Source organism: Aquarana catesbeiana, linkage group LG03, assembly GCF_042186555.1.
Source record: "Aquarana catesbeiana isolate 2022-GZ linkage group LG03, ASM4218655v1, whole genome shotgun sequence".
Taxonomy (NCBI): domain Eukaryota; kingdom Metazoa; phylum Chordata; class Amphibia; order Anura; family Ranidae; genus Aquarana; species Aquarana catesbeiana.
The window spans coordinates 687443944-687464493 of NC_133326.1; the positions used below are offsets into that span (position 1 = coordinate 687443944).

Consider the following 20550-nt stretch of genomic DNA (forward strand, 5'->3'; position numbering starts at 1 on the left):
CTGTTTGTGTGCATTAAAATCCATTCAAGAAAAAAAAATTAAGAATAATAGATGTATTAGAAATACAAGCAGATACTTATGCATCATGCCATACCATCAGGGAGGTGTGTGATTGGCCTCAAATTTATTCTGCAGCAGGACAACAACCCCAAACATACAGCCAATACCATTAGGAACTATCCTTAGTGTAAGGAAGAACAAGGAGTCCTGGAAGTGATGGTTTGGCCCCCACAGAGCCCTGATATCAACATCATGCAGTCTCGGACTACAAGAAGAGACAGAAGGATTTTGAGGCAGCCGACAGCCACAGAAAATCTGTGGTTAGTTCTCCAAGATGTTTGGAACAACCTACCTGCTGAGTTCCTTCAAAAACTGCGTGCAAGTGTACCTAGAAGATGTGATGCTGTTTTGAAGGCAAAGGAAGGTTAGTTAAAAAATCTTCATCTTTTTTTAGAAACCACAGTCCACGACCACAGGTAAAATCAGTTGACGCTTTTCAGCCTATGAGGCCTTATGCCGCGTACACACGGTCGGACTTTTCAGCTACAAAAGTCTGACAGCCTGTCCGACAGACTTTCGACGGACTTTCGACGGACTTGCGGCGGACTTGCGGCGGACTTTCTAACGAACAGACTTGCCTACACACGATCACACAAAAGTCCGTCGAATTCTTACGTGATGACGTACACCGGACTAAAATAAGGAAGTTGATAGCCAGTAGCCAATAGCTGCCCTAGCGTGGGTTTTTGTCCGTCAGACTAGCATACAGACGAGCGGATTTTTCGACCGGACTCGAGTCCGTCGGAAAGATTTGAAGCATGTTTCAAATCTAAAGTCCGTCGGATTTGAGGCTGAAAAAGTCCGTTGAAAGTCCGGAGAAGCCCACACACGATCGGATTACCAGCCAGCTTTAGTCCGCCAGCGTCCGTTGGACTTTTGTAGACGAAAAGTCCGACCGTGTGTACGCGGCATTAGTCATAACACTGTTATAACTAAGGCCTCATAGGCTGAAACACATCAACTGACTTTATCTGTGGTTGTGGACTGTGGTTTCTGAATAAAGATGAAGATTTTTTAAGAGCAACTATTGGTGTGCGGATCATCTTTCTATATAATTATAACAAAAACAGCAATAAAACGTTACTTAAAAATGTATTAACGTAAAAAAAAAAAATTATAACATTCCATTATAGTTTTTCTTTACATACTACATTTCTGACAATCTCCTAAGGTTCATATGATTATATTCTTTAAATGCTTTTAAACTTCTCTTGTGGTGGCTGTTAAAAACAGCTCACACCATTAAAGTTTTTGAGCAAATCATGTACCTGTAAAGAAGAGCCTGAATACATATGTTCTCTGCTTTACTTAACTCTGCAGCTAAAGAAAAATTCCCACAAGGTCTGCTGGGAAACCAACATTTTTAGAAGAGTCAATATCTATGGGCCCCTGCATTGCTCACCGGTTCCTCTCTCGATGACCTCCACTTATTAGAAGATAAAGCACTGATGTGGAGGTCATCAGGAGGAACCAATTGAGAGCTGAAGAGGACCCAGGAGATCGATACTACCTGAATTGTTGGTTTCCCAGCAAACCTTGGAGGACCACATCTTAGGATCAGAGAGGATTGAGGACTATGGGCAGCAGGAGAGGTACAGTATCTCACAAAAATGAGTACACCCCTGACTTTTTGTAAATATTTTATTCTATCTTCTCATGTGACAACACTGAAAAATGCCACTTTGCTACAATGTAAAGTAGTGAGTGTACAGCTTGTATAACAGTGTAAATTTGCTGTCCCCTCAAAATAACTCAACACACAGCCATTAATGTCTAAACCGCTGGCAACAAAAGTGAGTACACCCCTAAGTGAAAATGTCCAAATTGGGCCCAAATTGTCAATATTTTGTGTGGCCACCATTATTTTCCAGCACTGCCTTAACCCTCTCGGGCATGGATTTCACCAGAGCTTCACTGGTGACCACTGGAGTCTTCCTCTACTCCTCCATGAGGACATAACAGAGCTGGTCGATGTTAGAGACCTTGCGCTCCTCCACCTTCCATTTGAGGATGCCCCACAGATGCTCAATAGGGTTTAGGTCTGGAGACATGCTTGGCCAGTCCATCACCTTTACCCTCAGCTTCTTTAGCAAGGCAGTGGTCATCTTGGAGGTGTGTTTGGGGTCGTTATCATATTGGAATACTGCTCTGCGGCCCAGTCTCTGAAGAGAGGGGATCATGCTCAGCTTCAGTATGTCACAGTACATGTTGGCATTCATGGTTCCCTCAATAAACTGTAGCTCCCCAGTGCCGGCAGCACTCATGCAGCCCCAGACCATGACACTCCCACCACCATGATTGACTGTAGGCAAGACACACTTGTCTTTGTACTGCTCACCTGGTTGCCGCCAAACACGCTTGACACCATCTGAACCTAATAAGTTTATCTTGGTCTCATCAGACCACAGGACATGGTTCCAGTAATCCATGTCCTTAGTCTGCATGCCTTCAGCAAACTGTTTGCAGGCTTTCTTGTGCATCATCTTTAGAAGAGGCTTCCTTCTGGGATGCCATGCAGACTAATTTGATGTAGTGTGTGGCGTATGGTCTGAGCACTGACAGGCTGACCCCCCCCCCCCACCCCTTCAACCTCTGCAGCAATGCTGGCAGCACTCATACGTCTATTTCCCAAAGACAACCTCTGGGTATAACGCTGAGCACGTGCACTCAACTTCTTTGGTTGACCATGGCGAGGCCTGTTCTGAGTGGAACCTGTCCTGTTGCCAGCAGTTTAGACACTAATGGCTGTGTGTTGAGTTATTTTGAGGGGACAGAAAATTTACATTGTTATACAAGCTGTACACTCACTACTTTACATTGTAGCAAAGTGTCATTTCTTCAGTGTTGTCACATGAAAAGATATAATAAAATATTTACATAAATGTGAGGGGTGTACTTACTTTCATAAGATACTGTAATTACTTATTCTGTTCTTTAATGACAGTTTAACAATATGACTGAGTCTTTTTCATGGTTATTAGAGTTGTGTTCTTACTCCATCTGCTTGAAGTGGTAACCCCAATCTGCTGCCTTGCCGGTCTGATTGTTGAAGTTACACAATGGTCCATCATTTAGAGCTGTCCCAGAGACCGCCAGGCAGTAGAAGCTCCCCAGACCACCAAAGATTGAAGATATCATGGACCGCAACATCTGAAATGGGACAGGAAACACAGATGAAAAATCAGAATATAGGAACATTACTGCAAAGTGTATTGTAATTCACACCAAAAATATATATATACAAAAAATCAGTCATTTTAAAGAATCCATGCATAAGTGTTGATATATAGAAAAAAAGAAAGTCCACAAATGTGCATAAAAGTGTTTCCCATGATCGTAAACCAGAAGACACAGTTCCAAAAAGGGCAAGCTCCAAAAAAGACAAAGCAAGAAGACTCCCCAAAAGTCCAGTAGAAGTGAAAGTAGAGGTGGCTGCTTGCCAGAGGTTATTGGCTTTCAAAGAAATGGAAAGCCGGAAGCACTTTAGGAGATAAACCCTAAATGGATTCACAATGAATGATAACACATGGCCTCCTGACTCCATTCCAAAATTAATCTCAGTACATGGAGATGTATAAAATATAAAAACTGCAGTATGTTCTTTAAAAAGTTTATGAAAAAACGTAAAGAAAACCACTCACATTTGAGAAGAAAGACAGGCATCACAATGTCATAAAGCTGCAGCTATCAAAATGTCAGTGACAGGTTCCTTTCCCTCTGGTAGCTGCTGTACATGATGACATCACTTTAGGCACCTCCCCACGCACTTCGTCATACATTTGACTTCGTCAGGGGTGTGGCTAAATGACGTGCACCATGCTGAAGGTTTAAATAGAGGTGCAAGCGGAAGAGAAATTACCTGTGCACATATGGCCAGCAGGAAGTAACTAGACAATAGAGTAAGAGTAAACAAAAAACCCCATCTTGTTAAAGAAAATAGGTAGTGACATCCATATCACTCTATTAATATTTCAATAACAAAATATATTATATTATACCTAAAATTTAAAAAAAATGTAAAAAATGTCAATCAACTGACCAGCAGAAGATTTAGCCAACAGAATATGTTTTAATAATGCGTCTAAAAATAGAGCACCATCCTATGGCAAGACCAGATGAGCCAGATTGATGTAAAGAAATGAATCATAAAAAAAAAATGTATTTAATTAAAAACGGGGGAGGCCAATATATGCAGGGAAAGACCTCAATAACACTCACAAAAAAATAAAAAAGTATAATAAAAACAGAAATAGCAGATAATAATCACATAAATGTAGGAAGGAAAAATATATAAAAAGATAAAGTATGTATTGTGCATGTCAAGGTTTGGTTGCCATTATCAAGACTAAATTAAAAGGCGTCAACATAGTATTTCAAAGTTTACGTGAAAGTCAAGTTTTTACATGTTTGCCATATTTGCTAATGCATATTTTCATGGTGGTTATATTTCCAGATCCCTGGTTTTCAACATCAATCTTTGGGTGCCGGATTGGTGGCTTTTAGTGCCAACCATTTGAGTCTGTAGGGGTTGATTAAGTGTTAGGGGTCATGTTTGGTTTAGTTTTAAGATCAACTGTATTTATGATAATGAAAATATGCGTATGAGTAAAAATGTGTAATGCCGCATACACACGGTCGGATTTTCCGACGGGAAATGTTGGATGTGAGCTTGTTGTCGGAAAGTCCGACCGTGTGTATGCTCCATCGAACATTTGCTGTCTGACTTTCCACCAACAAATGTTTGCTAGCAGGTTCTCAAATTTTCCGCCAACAAAACTTTGTTGTCGGAAAGTCCGATCGTGTGTACACAAGTCCAGCACACAAAAGTTCACGCATGCTCTGAATCAAGCAGAAGGAGCCGCACTGGCTATTGAACATCCTTTTTCTCAGCTCGCCGTACGTCTTGTACGTCACCCACATTCTGAATCTTTGGCCAACATTTGTGTGCCTGTGTGTATGCAAGACAAGTTTGAGCCAACAACCTGCGAACAAAAATCCACGGTTTTGTTGGCGGAAAGTCCAATCGTGTGTACAGGGCATAATAGTCAGGACCATGGCAAATTCAGCCACTTGGGTCTGAAATGAGGTTTACCCAGAAGCGGCTATTGGCTTTACCAGTGAATTCAAACTGCCCAACTGAACTGATAAAGTAATCTAAAGGATCTCTTACCAATTCACCACAGGGCCGGATCTAGCCTGTCTGATATGGGGGGTGCAAATATATTAATTTTATCCTTGTGGCTATGTGCACCATGATGGTTCGGCTGGACTTTAGTGCCTCATTATAGGACCCTGCTGATGCCACTGGTCTTGGGGGGGGTAAGTCCAAAATCTGGGGGGGCATAGCCCACCCCCAGCACCCCCCTAGATCAGGCCCTAGTTCAACATTTACTCTGCAGCAACCCTTCAAACAGGAAGACCACATGTGATTGCTAGGAAGCTAGAGTAGAATGTTACTTGTAGGATATAGAGTAAGCACCTTGAATACCACCATCCCATGCATTGCTAAGCCATAGTACAAAAATTGGAGGGTATTAAATTAAGAACTAAAGGCAAAACTTTTTTTTTTTCAATTTGGATAGAGCAAGGAAGGGTTATAACCCTTGTCAGATTTTTTTTTTTTGCCATCTGTGTTCCTTTGAGGAGATTTCCCTTTGCTTCCTGTCCCATAGCCAAACAGGAAGTAATAGGAAATCCCTGCAAATTAGGGGAATTCATTGGGGACCCCCAGGTCACAGGAGCTAGTGTTCCTAAAAATAAATAAATAAATAAAAAAATGTAAAGTGCCCACATCCACCTGTGCAAAGGCAAATGTACACGTTGGTCCCACATGCAAGCAAACAGCAATTGTACCACACAAGTGAGGTATCACCGCAAACTTCAGATCATGGGCAGTACCAGATTTTTGAAGTTTTACATTTTTGAATTTTGAAAAAAAAATATTTTTTTTTACTTTCTGCTATAAAACATATCCAATGAAAAAATGTAAAAAATATTAAATTTCTTCATCAGTTTAGGTCAATATGTATTCTGCTACATGTTTTTGGTAAAAAAAATTCCCAATATTCGTATATTGATTGGTTTGCACAAAAGTTATCGCATCTACAAACCATGGGATATTTTTATGCCGTTTTTCTTTCTTTTTTTTTACTAGTATTGGCGGCGATCAGCGATTTTTAGAGGGACTGCAACATTGCAGCGGACAAATCGGATACCTAACTGACACTTTTGACACTTTTTTGGGAACCAGTGACATTATCACAAGATCTCTATCTTCTTCCCTGTCAGAACGGCGATCTGCCTTGTTTACGTAGGCAGATCGCTGTTCTGCCTCTCTGGGGAATGATCGTGGTTGGCCAGCGGACATCGGGTCCATCGGACCCAATGATTGGCATTCCCCGTTGTGTCCACGACAGTGCCTCTGGCAGAACCGGTGCCCCCCAGTGTCTATTGCACCTAATGTCGTACAGGTAGATGTACAGGCGATAGAGTCGACCTGCCGCAGTAAAAGTGCGGTAAGCAGTCGGCAAGTGGTTAAAGCGTCATCTATGGATAGTAAAATTGACATCGTTTGTCGCCATTGCGCAGGCATGCACAACTTTAAATACACTAAAATCATTATTAGCGGACACAAACATAACAGAAACCCTGTGTGAATTAGACCTTTCTTAATTGTTTTTTACATTTGAAGAAAAAAAAATTTATATATATATTTTTTTTTAATGTTAAAAAAGGTTAAAATCATCTTATTTTACAATTTTTAAAAATGATTTATTACAGTGTTTAATCATAATTTTTTGTATAGTTTGTTATTTTTTTACAGGACAGGGAAGCCTGCAGTGCCGCAGGACGGGGGGACAGGGGGGATTGCGGCAAAGTGAAAGGGGGACATAGGGGGGAGGATCAGAAGCAAGCAGAACAGGGAGGGGGATCAATGCTGGGGAAACAATTACAGGGACGATGCCCTGTGTCTGTGTCCCTCCCTTCAGAAGCTGAAAGCTGGCTTGACTAGGTGAAATGGCTTTCAGCTGCTGCAGAGAGCCGCACAGGGCATCCTTCTGTAATTGCTGCTCCGCCCGACTGCACCGATTCCCCATGCTGTTTGGGCCCCCCTGTGTGCCCGGGCCCCCCACAGGAGGACTGGTGGTCTACCCCTATCAGCGGCCCTGCATGTCATATAGCTAGTCAAATATAAAATGTTATTGCTATTACATGCCGCAAGGGTTAAGTTGTTAATAACAAAGAAGATTCCACCATCAGAAGGGAATCCCTTTGTTGGGTGAAACACGTTGCAGCGGGAGATGGACAGATAAGGCTTTATGTTGTGAACCATCTATGAAATCTAAATAAAAAGGAAGTTACAGCACTCACAATATATACAAATCAAATTAATAAGTGAAAAACGTCCATATACAGTGCCTTGCAAAAGTATTCACCCCCCTTAGCATTTTGCGTGTTTTGTTGCCTCACAGCCTGGAATTAACATGGATTGTTTGAGGATTTGCATCATTTAATTTACAGAACGTGCCCACAACTTTGAAGATGTTTTTTTTTTTTTATTGTGAAGCAAACAACAAATAGGACAAAATAACAGAAAAAGTCAATGTGCATAACTATTCACCCCCCTAAAGTCAATACTTTGCAGAGCCACCTTTTGCGGCTATCACAGCTCCAAGTCGCTTTGGATAAGTCTCTGTGAGCTTGTCACATCTTACCACTGGGATTTTTGCCCATTCCTTGCTGCAAAACTGCTCCAGCTCCTTCAAGTTGGATGGTTTGTGCTTGTGAACAGCAATATTTAAGTCTGACCACAGATTTTCTATTGGATTGAGGTCTGGGCTTTGACTAGGCCATTCCCGTACATTTACATGTTTCCCCTTAAACCACTAAAGTGTTGCTTTAGCAGTGTGTTTGGGGTTATTGTCCTACTGGAAGGTGAACCTCCGTCCTAGCCTCAAATCACACACAGAGTGGTACAGGTTTTGCTCAAGAATATCCCTGTATTTAGCACCATCCATCTTTCCCTCAATTCTGGCCAGTTTCCCAGTTCCGACTGCTGAAAAACCTCCCCACAGCATGATGCTGCCACCACCATGTTTCACTGTGGGGATGGTGTTCTTTGGGTGATGTGATGTGTTGGGTTTGCTCCAGACATAGCGTTTTCTTTGATGGCCAAAAAGTTCAATTTTAGTCTCATCAGACCAGAGCACCTTCCTCCATACATTTTGGAAGTCTCCCACATGCCTTTTCGCAAACTCAAAACCTGCCATTTTGTTTTTTCGCTGAAAGTAATGGCTTTCTTCTGGCCACTCTGCCATAAAGCTTAACTCTATGGAGCGTACGGCTTATTGTTGTCCTATGTACAGATACTCCAGTCTCTGCTGTGGAACTCTGCAGCTCCTCCAGGGTTACCTTAGGTCTCCGTGCTGCCTCTCTGATTAATGCCCTCCTTGCCCGGTCCGTGAGTTTTTTTTTTTTATAACCTAACCCTGACTTGTACTTCTCAACAACATTGTCCCTTACTTGTTTGGAGAGTTCCTTGGTCTTCATGGCAGTGTTTGGTTAGTGGTGCCTCTTGCTTAGGTGTTGCAGCCTCTGGGGCCTTTCAAAAAGGTGTGTATATGTAATGACAGATCATGTGACACTTAGATTGCACACAGGTGGACATCATTTCACTAATTATGTGACTTCTGAAGGTAATTGGTTGCACCAGAGCTTTTTATGGGCTTCATAACAAAGGGGGTGAATACATACGCACATGCCAATTATTAGTTTTTTATTTCTGAAAAATAGTTTTATGTATATATTTTTCTAACTTTACTTCACCAACTTAGACTATTGTGTTCTGATCCATCACATATCATTCAGATTAAAAAAACATTGAACTAAAGGCTGTAATGTAACAAAATAGGTAAAATCACAGGAGGATCCAAGGTATTCTTTCCCAATCGTGATGATCATGGGTGGATAGTGACACCAAAAAATGAAAGAAAGGTTAATAGTGAAGTAAAGTTAAAACAAGTTTTATTCCGCAACGTGGATAGGTAAATTACAGGCTGAGAAAATATTAGCCTTTCTTTAATTTTTTGGTGTCACTATCCACCAATGATCATCACGATTGGGAAAGAATACCTTGGATCCTCCTGTGATTAGCCATTTATGGCCAACACGTTAGCCTGATTGACTCCTAGACTGAAAAGCCAAGGGGTCCATTTCTTTTGGTGAGTGGGGACACAGGAGGGGTGTGTGATGCACTACTGCACTTTATTGCATGGAGAACATCTGCACAATTTATATGGACGTTTTTCACTTGTTAATTTGACTTGTATATATTGTGAGCGCTGTAATTTCCTTTTTATTTTCATTTGTCAAGGTGTTAGCACTTTGTGTACAGCAGCTGCAATCAAAAATTCAGTATATATTTATACTTATATACCTTTCACATCTATGAAAGCTGGCTTTACGTGCATCAGAGCTGGTTAGACATGTGTGATACATTTAGTTACAAATCAAACTGAGGACTTCAGAGATTCGGATGTATCTGAATCTCTGGATCACAATAGTAACAAATTTCAACAAATCCAAAATCAATTATAACGAAAACATCAAATTCATTCATTAATTTGGATGATGGGATGTGATAGTTTGGGCCTTTTGTTAATATTTGAAGCATCCAAAATAACGTAATGACTTAACGTATGATCCGAATTGATTCTGATCTATTAATTTTTATTCCAATGTGAGTAGTGTGAATATTCCAGAGGTTCCCCAAAGACAACCTCTGGATATGATGCTGAGCACGTGAACTCAACTTCTTTGGTCGACCATGGCGAGGCCTGTTCTGAGAGGAACCTGTCCTGGTAAACCGCTGTATGGTCTTGACCACCGTGCTGCAGCTCAGTTTCAGGGTCTTGGCAATCTTCTTATAGCCTAGGCCATCTTTATGTAGAGCAACAATTCTTTTTTTCAGATCCTCAGAGAGTTCTTTGCCATGAGGTGCCATGTTGAACTTCCAGTGACCAGTATGAGAGAGTGAGAGCGATAACACCAAATTTAACACACCTGCTACCCATTCACACCTGAGACCTTGTAACACTAACGTGTCACATGACACCGGGGAGGGAAAATGGCTAATTGGGCCCAATTTGGACATTTTCACTTAGGGGTGTACTCACTTTTGTTGCCAGCGGTTTAGACATTAATGGCTGTGTGTTGAGTTATTTTGAGGGGACAGCAAATTTACACTGTTATACAAGCTGTACACTCACTACTTTACATTGTAGAAAAGTGTAATTTCTGCAGGGAGAACATACCGTTACTGGCAATTACTGGCAATTACTATTGGGTGTTTCATGACACACAATGCTTGAGATACTCAATCCAACCTGATCTTTCAAATACGTTTGGTTAATTACCTACTCTGATTACCATATTTAAGCATATATTTTCTCTAGTGTTGCCTTACTTGTTCATGCACCACTATTAGCTTATTCTTTATGATTATGTATACAGTCTACCTTGGGAGTTACTCACTGATAAATTCTCCATATACTTATGTCACATTCTACTCTTTTTATGTTTAGGGGGTTTCCTTGCGGCATTTTACCGATCCTTGTGGACTCCTTTGCCCTGATTGCGTTCCTTGCCTCACCCTACCTTTCCATGTCCCTTCCCTTCCCCTCTGCCCCTTCCCCTTTCCTCACCCTCTCCTGTGGCAGGTGACATCTTTTACTTCTGCTTTTTCTACATTATGTAGCAATTTGATGAACCATAAAGATCTTACACTACCCTAAAAATATCCTGGTGTGACATGGATGATGGGATTGTAGGGTGACGCCAATCCTGCCTGAAAGTGGTCTCTAATGTGCATGTGAACCTTCTCTATACGGTCAATTTGCCTGTAAGTACTTTCAGATTTTAACTAATCGCCCCTTAATATTCGCCATGCTGTTTTCCCAAATCTTGCTTATATATAATACTTTAATTAATCTCCCTTATCTGTTTCTACGCCAGATAATACAGCTTATCTTTAACCACTTCAGCCCCGGAAGATTTTACCCCCTTCCTGACCAGAGCACTTTTTGCGATTCGGCACTGCGTCGCTTTAACTGACAATTGCGCGGTCATGCGACGTTGCACCCAAACAAGACGTCCTTTTTTTCCCACAAATACAGCTTTCTTTTGGTGGTATTTGATCACTTCTGCGGTTTTTATATTTTGCGCTATAAACAAAAAAAAGAGCGACAATTTTGAAAAAAATGCATTATTTTTTACTCTTTGCTATAATAAATATCCCCCCCCAAAAATATAAAAAAAAATATTTTTTTTATCTCAGTTTAGGCCGATATGTATTCTTCTACATATTTTTGGTAAAAAAAATCACAATAAGCTTATATTGATTGGTTTGCGCAAAAGTTATAGCATCTACAAAATAGGGGATAGTTTTATGGCATTTTTTTTTTCATTATTAATGGCGGCGATCTGCGATTTTTATCAGGACTGCGACATTATGGCAGACACATTGGACAATTTTGACACTATTTTGGAACCATTGTCATTTATGCAGCGATCAGTGCTATAAAAATGCACTGATTACTGTGTAAATGACACTGGCAGTGAAGGGGTTAACCACTAGGGGGCAATGAAGGGGTTAAGTGTGTCCTAGGGAGTGATTCTAAATGTGGGGGGATGGGCTTCAAGTCACATGACAACGATCACTGCTCCTGATGACAGGGAGCAGTGATCTCTGTCATGACACAAGCCAGAACGGGGAAATGCCTTGTTTACATAGGCACTTCCCCGTTCTGAGGCTCCGTGACACGATCGCTGGGAGACCAGCGGACATGGAGTCCCCTGGTCCCGCGGGCATGGCCACGCTGTACGCGGCGGGCGCACGCGCCTGCTATCCCCGGCTCCTAAAGGGGACGTACAGGTATGCCCATTTGCCCAACGCTGCCATTGTGCCGACGTATGATGTGGGATCCTCCGCTCAAAGAGGGGCTTAAACCAGAGTGCTTGTGTCTCATTACCTCCAGGAAGAGAAGAGCCCCAGGTGCTGGCTGAATGCTGATGCAAGTAGAAGAGAACAAGAAGACCTGGACAGCCGCACACCGGAATGGATAAATCCTTCTTTTTATTAAAAATACAGGATCATGGGGTACACAGAACACGACTGTGGGCTGGTACAAAAATATCTGACGCGTTTCGCACTTATTGTGCCGACGTATATCGGCTTGCGGCGGTCAGCAACTGGTTAATCAACCCTGAAGAAGGAATGTAACAATTTACTCCGAAGCATGTTGGGATTTCTGAATTTCATGGGATTTATTTGGCCTCCTACCATGAGACTCTTCCTAGGATTCAGAAGCTAGCTGTATAATGTTATAGCATGACCATTGTTGTTGTCTTGTTTTTCTAACAATGATTTTATGTGAACTATGTTTGTATAATAAAACTTTGGAATATTTCTTTATACCTGTTTCCTACTCTTCCACTTGGCTTCATCTCTTGCCCATACAATCCCTGGGGCACCCTTTTCCATTTTTCTCCGAAAATTGGGGTGTGGCTTGGGTTTCCAGGTCTTAGACCTATAGGTAGCCAATCATTATTTTCTCACCACCGGACACAGAGGCCTGGAGCCACGCCCCCACCCATGGCTGGGCCCTGGGCTATCCTGACACCGTTAGAAGGTATGCCCGGCATCAACCTTGATCGATTGGACGTCCGTAAACATAAGTGCACTGTTTGTAGGTCCAAATGAGGAGAACAAAAAAAGAATGCAGTCTCTAGCGGTAAGCTAAAATTTATGAGAGTGGGGTCCTATAGCATTGGAGAGGAGGCGGGGTTCACCCACGTGTAGGCTGCCATGAAGTCTGTCAGGAAAGCAATATTTTTTACTTTTTGTTATAATAATTACCCCCAAAAAATATATTAAAAAACAAATTTCTTCATCAGTTAAGGCCGATATGTATTCTTCTACATTTTTTTGGTGAAAAAAAAAATCACAATAAGCATATATTGATTGGTTTGAGCAAAAGTTATAGCGTCTACAAAATAGGGAATAGGTTTATGGCATTTTTATTATTATTATTTTTTTATTAGTAATAGCGGCGATCTGCGATTTTTATCAGGACATTATAGCGGACAGATCGGACACTTTTGACACTATTTTGGGACCATTGACATTTATACAGAAATCGGAGCTAAAAATAGCCACTGATTACTGTATAAATGTCTCTGACAGGGAAGGGGTTAACACTAGGGGGCGATCAAGGGGTTAACTGTGTGTTCTCTCAGTGTGTTCTAACTGTGGGGGGGGGAATGGGCTCACTAGAACATGACAGAGATCACCGCTAAAAATGACAGGGACCAGAAGATCTCTGTCATGTCACTAGGCAGAACGGGGAAATGCCTTGTTTACATAGGCACTTCTCCGTTCTGCCTCTCCTCGCTGCGATCGCGGGCGCCACCGGTGGACATCAAGTCCGCGCGCCCGCTCACGCGGCGCGCGCGCGCCCGCTGCCCAGTTTCAACGGAGGGACGTAGGGTTACGCCCATTTGCCCAGCCACGCCATTGTGCCGACGTGCGGCGGTCGGCAAGGGGCTAAACTACTAGTTGCACTTTCAGTGCCATTAATTGTTAACGGCACACCAAACACAGAAGTAAACACACATTTTGCCATGTGAAAAAAACGAGCGGCAAATACGCACAGTAAAAAACTCACAACCCACAAAACGCCAAAATGTCCCATTAACCACATGTAGTACAGCCAATTTAAATCAACAAGCTGCCACATGCGTGTCACAGGAAAAAACGAGACATAAAGTGTGCGCTCCCACTATACTAGAGGTGAATGGGGCCTGAAAGTGAAATCGGTGCGGTAACACAGGAACAATGAGGCTCCGTTCATATCTGTGCGTTTCCTTGCATTTCAGAAATGCACTGCACCAAAAATCTCAGTAAAAAAACACACCAGACTCCACTCCTTTGGGGAGTTTGCTGTGTGTAGGGCGGCCCATTCAGGTGGGTGGGCTGCCCTGTGTGTGATGAGTGAAAATGCTCCAAAACGCCACCCCCTCGGTGTTGGATGTTGGAATGCGAGTTCCCGCTATGCAGAGATGTGAACGGGGCTTGACAGCTGAGTGTTTCTGTCCACTTTCTCCTATGTACTTGTATAAAGATGGCCATACACTATGCAATCTGATTGTATATTGTGTATTTAGTGAGAAGGGTGATCACTGATTGATTGCATTTCATTTAAAAAACGTGCAGCTGGGAGTAGGAGGGTGGATGATGCAGGGTGTGCGCTAATGAGGTCAGCTGGTCAACTCCTTCCTGTGTCATAACCTACAGTCTGATCAGGAAGTAAGACATTACTAATGGAAAACGTCTGGAAACGTGGATTTAACTACTTCAGCCCCGGAAGAATTTACCCCCTTCCTGTCCCAGAGCACTTTTTTGCGATTCGGCACTGCGGCACTTTAACTGAAAATTGCGCGGTCGTGTGACGCTGTACCCAAACAAAATTGACGTCCTTTTTTTTCCCACAAATAGAGCTTTCTTTTGGTGGTATTTGATCACCTCTGCGGGTTTTATTTTTTGCGCTATAAACAAAAAAAGACCAAAAATTTGGGGAAAAAAACAATATTTTCTACTTTCTGTTCTAAAACATATCCAATAAAAAAATATCTAAAAATCTAATTTCCTCAAAAATGTAGGCCAAAACGTATTCTACATGTCTCTGGTAAAACAAAAAATCCCAATAAGTGTACAATAATTAGCTTGTGTGAAAGTTATTGCATCCTATGCAAGCTATGGTATACTGTAAAATAATACTGGAATTTACGCAGTTATAGACACTATACTGTAATGGCGGTGATCAGCGAAATATAGTGTGACTGTGATAGGGTGGCAGAAAATCTGACATTAACAGACACTGGCTGGAAGCAGGGCTGTCTTGATGCACTGCCCAGAGGCCCCAGGTGCATGGGGGGCCCTAGATAGTCTTGCATTACATCATACTTGCCAACTGTTCCGGATTTGCCAGGCCAGTCACACTTTTTACTAAGCTGTCCCAGGATAGCCGTGTCCTGAGCAGTTTTCTGGAACCTGTACTGTGCCCTACTGACCCCCCTACACTGTGCCCTTCTGCCTTCACCCCTGCACTGTGCCCTCCTGACCCCCCTGTACTGTGCCCTTCTGCCTCCACCCCTGCACTGTGCCCTCCTGACCCCCCTGTACTGTGCCCTTCTGCCTCCACCCCTGTACTGTGCCCTCCTGATCCCCCTGTACTGTGCCCTTCTGCCTCCACCCCTGTACTGTGCCCTCCTGACCCCCCTGTACTGTGCTCTCCTGACCCCCCTGTACTGTGCCCTTCTGCCTCCACCCCTGTACTGTGCCCTCCTGACCTCCCAGTACTGTGCCCTTCTGCCTCCACCCTTGTACTGTGCCCTCCTGACCCCCCTGTACTGTGCCCTTCTGCCTCCACCCCTGTACTGTGCCCTCCTGACTCCCCTGTACTGTGCCCTTCTGCCTCCACCCCTGTACTGTGCCCTCCTGATCCCCCTGTACTGTGCCCTCTTGACCCACCTGTACTGTGCCCTCCTGACCCCCCTGTACTGTGCTCTCCTGACCCCCCTGTACTGTGCTCTCCTGACCCCCCTGTACTGTGCCCTTCTGCCTCCACCCCTGTACTGTGCCCTCCTGACCCCCCTGTACTGTGCCCTTCTGCCTCTACCCCTGTACTGTGCCATCCTGACCCCCCTGTACTGTGCCCTTCTGCCTCCACTCCTGTACTGTGCCCTCCTGATCCCCCTGTACTGTGCCCTCCTGACCCCCCTGTACTGTGCCCTTCTGCCTCCACCCCTGTACTGTGCCCTCCTGACCCCCCTGTACTGTGCCCTCCTGACCCCCCTGTACTGTGCCCTCCTGACCCCCCGTGTACTGTGCCCTTCTCCCTCCACCCCTGTACTGTGCCCTCCTGACCCCCCTGTACTGTGCCCTTCTGCCTCCACCCCCGTACTGTGCCCATCTGCCTTCACCCCTGTACTGTGCCTTTCTGCCTCCACCCCTGTACTGTGCCCTTTGTGTTAATTAGTCTTTGATTTATGGAATGTTTTTATATTATTTAAAATCAATTTTATTGAAAGTACTAACAAATGCATGTTTAATTCTATCAACTATTTATACATGAATTCTTGAGAGTAGGTTGGTAAATTGGGGCAGGCTGGTAGGTACCCCAGTGCATTACTTTGCTTAATGGCCCATGATGTCATTAAGACGGCCCTGGCTGGGAGGGTCACTAATTGACACTGATGTTGCTGATGACGCTAATACAGTGCTCAGTGATAATACTGTACACTGTACTAATGACACTGGCTGGGAACAAGTTAATATCAAGGAGCAATCAAGAGGTTTACTGTGTGAGTAACAAGTGTAATGTGTGCTGCTTTTACTTACTAATCTGGCTGTTTTTTCTCCCTGCTTTTCAGGGAGAAGAAACGGCCAGATTGATGCTCCTATTTACACAGAGTTCTGTGTGTTTGTAAACACAGAGCTCTGTGTGTGATTGGACAAAGTTGATCATCAGGTTTCAGCCAAAATCATTGGCTGTAATCTGCTGCCAAACTCGTGTTGTGTCCAATCACAGCACGGGTCGGCGGGGGGTGCACCCCAAACCTATAAGAAGGCCTATCCACCTACATGTACATGACTATGCCTGTACCTGCCGCCCACTCAAAGTATATTTACTGTGAGTGTTCAGCAGGTGGTTAAATAGGGATCTAAAGAGGAGTGAGGGCATTACCAATTGTCTTCCTGATTTCTAAATTCTGCTTTAATTAGTAAAGTCACATAAAATACATTATTTTAGTAGGACATACCCGGCATCGATTTCCGCAGCATCCCTCCCCACAGCAACCTTTACCACCCGCCCGAATGGCGTTGCAAGATGGACACAGCATCTACAGGGATACAAGAAAGAAATCAGAAACATTGCAAACTACCGTATGAAATCATATATATTCTATATATTCTATTCTATTCTGATAACTCTAACTCCCTTTTACGCTATATTACCAAAAGTATTGGGACACCTGCCTTTACAAGCACATGAACTTTAATGCCATCCCGGTCTTAGTCCGTAGGGTTCAATATTGAGTTGGCCCACCCTTAGCAGCTATAACAGCTTCAACTCTTCTGGGAAGCCACAAGGTTTAGGAGTGTGTCTATGGGAACATTTGACCATTCTTCCAGAAGCACATTTGTGAGGTCAGGCACTGATGTTGGACGAGAAGGCCTGGCTCACAGTCTCCGCCCTAATTTATACCAAAGGTCTTCTATTGGGTTGAGGTCAGGACTCTGTGCAGGCCAGTCAAGTTCCTCCACCCCAAACTCGCTCATCCATGTCTTTATGGACCTTGCTTTGTGCACTGGTCCAAACCATTTGGTGGAGGGGGGATCATGGTGTGGGGTTGGGTTTGGCCCTTAGTTCCAATAAAGGGAACTCTTAAGGCGTCAGCATACCAAGACATTTTGGACAATTTCCTGTTCCCAACTTTGTGGGAACAGTTTGGGGATGGCCCCTTCCTGTTCCAACATGACTGCACACCAGTGCACAAAGCAAGGTCCATAAAGACATGGATGAGCAAGTTTGGGGTGGAGGAACTTGACTGGCCTACACAGAGTCCTGACCTCAACACCTTTGGGATGAATTAGAGTGAAGACTGCGAGCCAGGCTTTCTCGTCCACACCTCAAAAATGCGCTTCTGGAAGAATGGTCAAACCATCCAATAGACACACTCCTAAACCTTGTGGACAGCCTTCCCAGAAGACTGGGAGGCCATTAAAGTTCATGTGCGTGTAAAGGCAGGCGTCCCAATACTTTTGGTAATATAGTACGTCACCCTGCAGAAAGAGTACAGACTCATAGCTCCCTTCTATCTCTGTCATTATATATATAAAGGTAGCCTGTTACTCACAAATAATCCAGCGCCTCCAACACCCGCCATCAGCCAGACTTGTATAGTGATATGGTCGGTCCATTTGGTCTCCCCATTAGGAAATATCAGTAACACATTGGCGATGATGGCAATGAACGCCATGGGCAATAGCCCCAGCCCGATGAATCGAGAACATTTCCCCGTACACATTTTGGAGGCTCCTCGGGATGGAGAACCCGATGTTAATTCTCTGTAAATCCGTTGTGTGTTTCCTCCAGCTCTGTATGTTGGTTTAATGATAAGGAGATGGGCAAAGTTCATGGAAGTTATCAGTCATGGATAGGGGACGGGTCCAGGCAGAGGAGGGGGAGTAATGGAGAACAAGGAGAGATCACACAATGGCGACAAGAGATGATTGTTATTGACAGAGAACAAGAGTTAAAATCAGTTCATTAAAAAATCTAAAAAATCAAAAAATTATTTAATGGGAAGAATAAGGACAGCTAAACCGTTCCTTGGGCGCCCCGATCTCTGTCTCCGCACATGGTCTTTTCCATTATGGCAGCTCAATAAAGTGACTTCATCCTTCTCATACACGTATGCAGTCAGGTGATAGAAATGGCACTTCAGGCTGATGCTGAACCACCTGATTGGCTGATGTTAAACAAGACATATGACTATTACTACCAAACAACGTAATCATCGTCCATTATTGGTCACCCATAGGGGACATTCCAGGCACAATGAAGATTAAGGATGAGCTTCAGGTTTGGATCCACCATGAGTTCCACCTGAACTTGAGTGGTTCGCAGTTCACCAGTTTACACCCATCCCTGACAGGAGAGGATCTTTGGTGTGGGTCTAAGGGCTCATTTACACTTTCTTCAACATTAAAGCGGATGTAAACCCTCACATACACCCAGTGAAGTGAACAGCCTCAGAAGATACACAGAGATGAAACAAATACGTTTTACACGTGTATCTGTTCTCTTCAGCTTTATATATTCTTTAGAAATTGATATATATTCTTTAGAAATTGAACGTTGTTAGGAGATTTTCTCTTCCTGGTTAGCACTGCAGTGCAGCCTGGGCATAAAGCCAAGACAGCTGATTGGAGGAAAGGGACACACCCCCTCTCCTCATAGGCAGAGACGTTCAGCTCTGTTCGTTGAATAGTTTAGAACTCTGCTAATCTATTTGTAGCATCCTCCCCAACGCAAAACTCAGGCTGCTTTTATCATATGTGTCCGTCAACTTGTCAGGAGTTATCAGGCTGATAACAGAAGAACGGAGCAGGAGACAGCTACAGGACATAGTGCTTTGAAGAGAGATAAAAAAAACACTAGAGATATATGTGCCCAGCTCAGATTTCATGTTTACATCCACTCTTATGCCCTATACACACGACCGGTTTTGCCGTCGGAATAAACTCTGAAGGTTTTTACGACGGAGTTCCAACGGAAATTCCGCTCAAGCTGTCTTGCATACACACGGTCAAACCAAGTTCCGACCGTCCAGAACGCGGTGATGTACAGCACATACGACGGGTCTAGAAAACGGAAGTTCAATAGCCAGTATCCAATAGCTTCCGTCTCGTACTTTCTTCAGAGCATGCGAACAGCATATAGACAAGCGTTTTTTCCGATAGTAATTTGTTCCGTCTGAAAAATATAGAACATGTTCTCTATCTAAGTCCCTCTGAATTTTCGACAGAAAAAGTAGTTACCGCGTTTAGAAGCGTTTGGCGCTTTAAATGCCTCTAAACTCAGCGTCTGAACTAATTTTTTTGCTTTCCAAAAAAGGCCTCTGAACTCAACTGCCTATAAGGCTGCATTCACACCTGAGCGTAGCGTTTTTGAGCGTTTCTTCCGGCGTTTTGTCACGCGTTTTTTCGGGCATATTTGTGCGTTTCCATGCAGCATTGTCCGGCGTTTTTGAGCTTTGGCATTTTTTTTATTAGCCAATAGGAAAAATGAACATCTGTTTCATCATTTGTTGCTATGTTGTTAGATTTTGTCATCTGCTTCCTGCTCCAAAAACGCCCAAATCTGCCCGATTCGCGCGACAAAAAAGGGTCCAGAACTTGTTTGAGCTTCAGGCGTAGGGCTTCAGGCGACTTGGAGTGGAGATGTGAACCATCTCCATAGAGAACAATGGATTTTTTCCCCTCAAGCATTTTGTAGCTTCAGGCTTTAAGCTACAAAATGCTCAGGTGTGAATGGGCTCTAAACGACTATAAAGGACCCTGTGTACATGTACTGATAAGATAACAGAGAGGAGAGTTCAGGAGCAGTTGAAAAAAATTCCCAACTGTTCCTAAATGTCCGTTTAGCAGCAGCAGTGTACATGAGGCCTAACACACATTAAAGTGCCTACCACTTCAACTTCAGCTTTTTTGATGTGTTTATGATTCTTCTGGGATGCTTCAGTGATGGTTTTTGTAGTTCTAATGAAGCTGGGCAAATGCCCTGTGCGCGTTGATTTTCTATTTGTTTTAAAGGGGCCCTGGAGAACCCAGGTTTTACAGTACCCCCACTCAGCAGATCCCCA

General features: G+C 43.4%; 1 protein-coding gene across 2 annotated transcripts in view; it reads right to left on the reverse strand.

Annotated features, from left to right (window-relative positions):
* Positions 1–18302, reverse strand: part of TM4SF5 (transmembrane 4 L six family member 5) — a 139145-nt gene extending 120843 nt beyond the window's left edge. For both annotated transcript variants that reach the window (XR_012243092.1, XM_073623025.1), the window contains exons 1-3: positions 18040–18302; positions 16942–17022; positions 3056–3210 (exon numbers count right to left, since the gene is read on the reverse strand). Coding sequence is in view for 1 of the 2 variants with exons in the window: in XM_073623025.1 (XP_073479126.1) it covers positions 3056–3210; positions 16942–17022; positions 18040–18210 (407 nt within the window). In the remaining variant the exon portion in view is untranslated. The remainder of the gene's footprint in view (positions 1–3055; positions 3211–16941; positions 17023–18039) is intronic.
* Positions 18303–20550: the final 2248 nt, after the last annotated feature.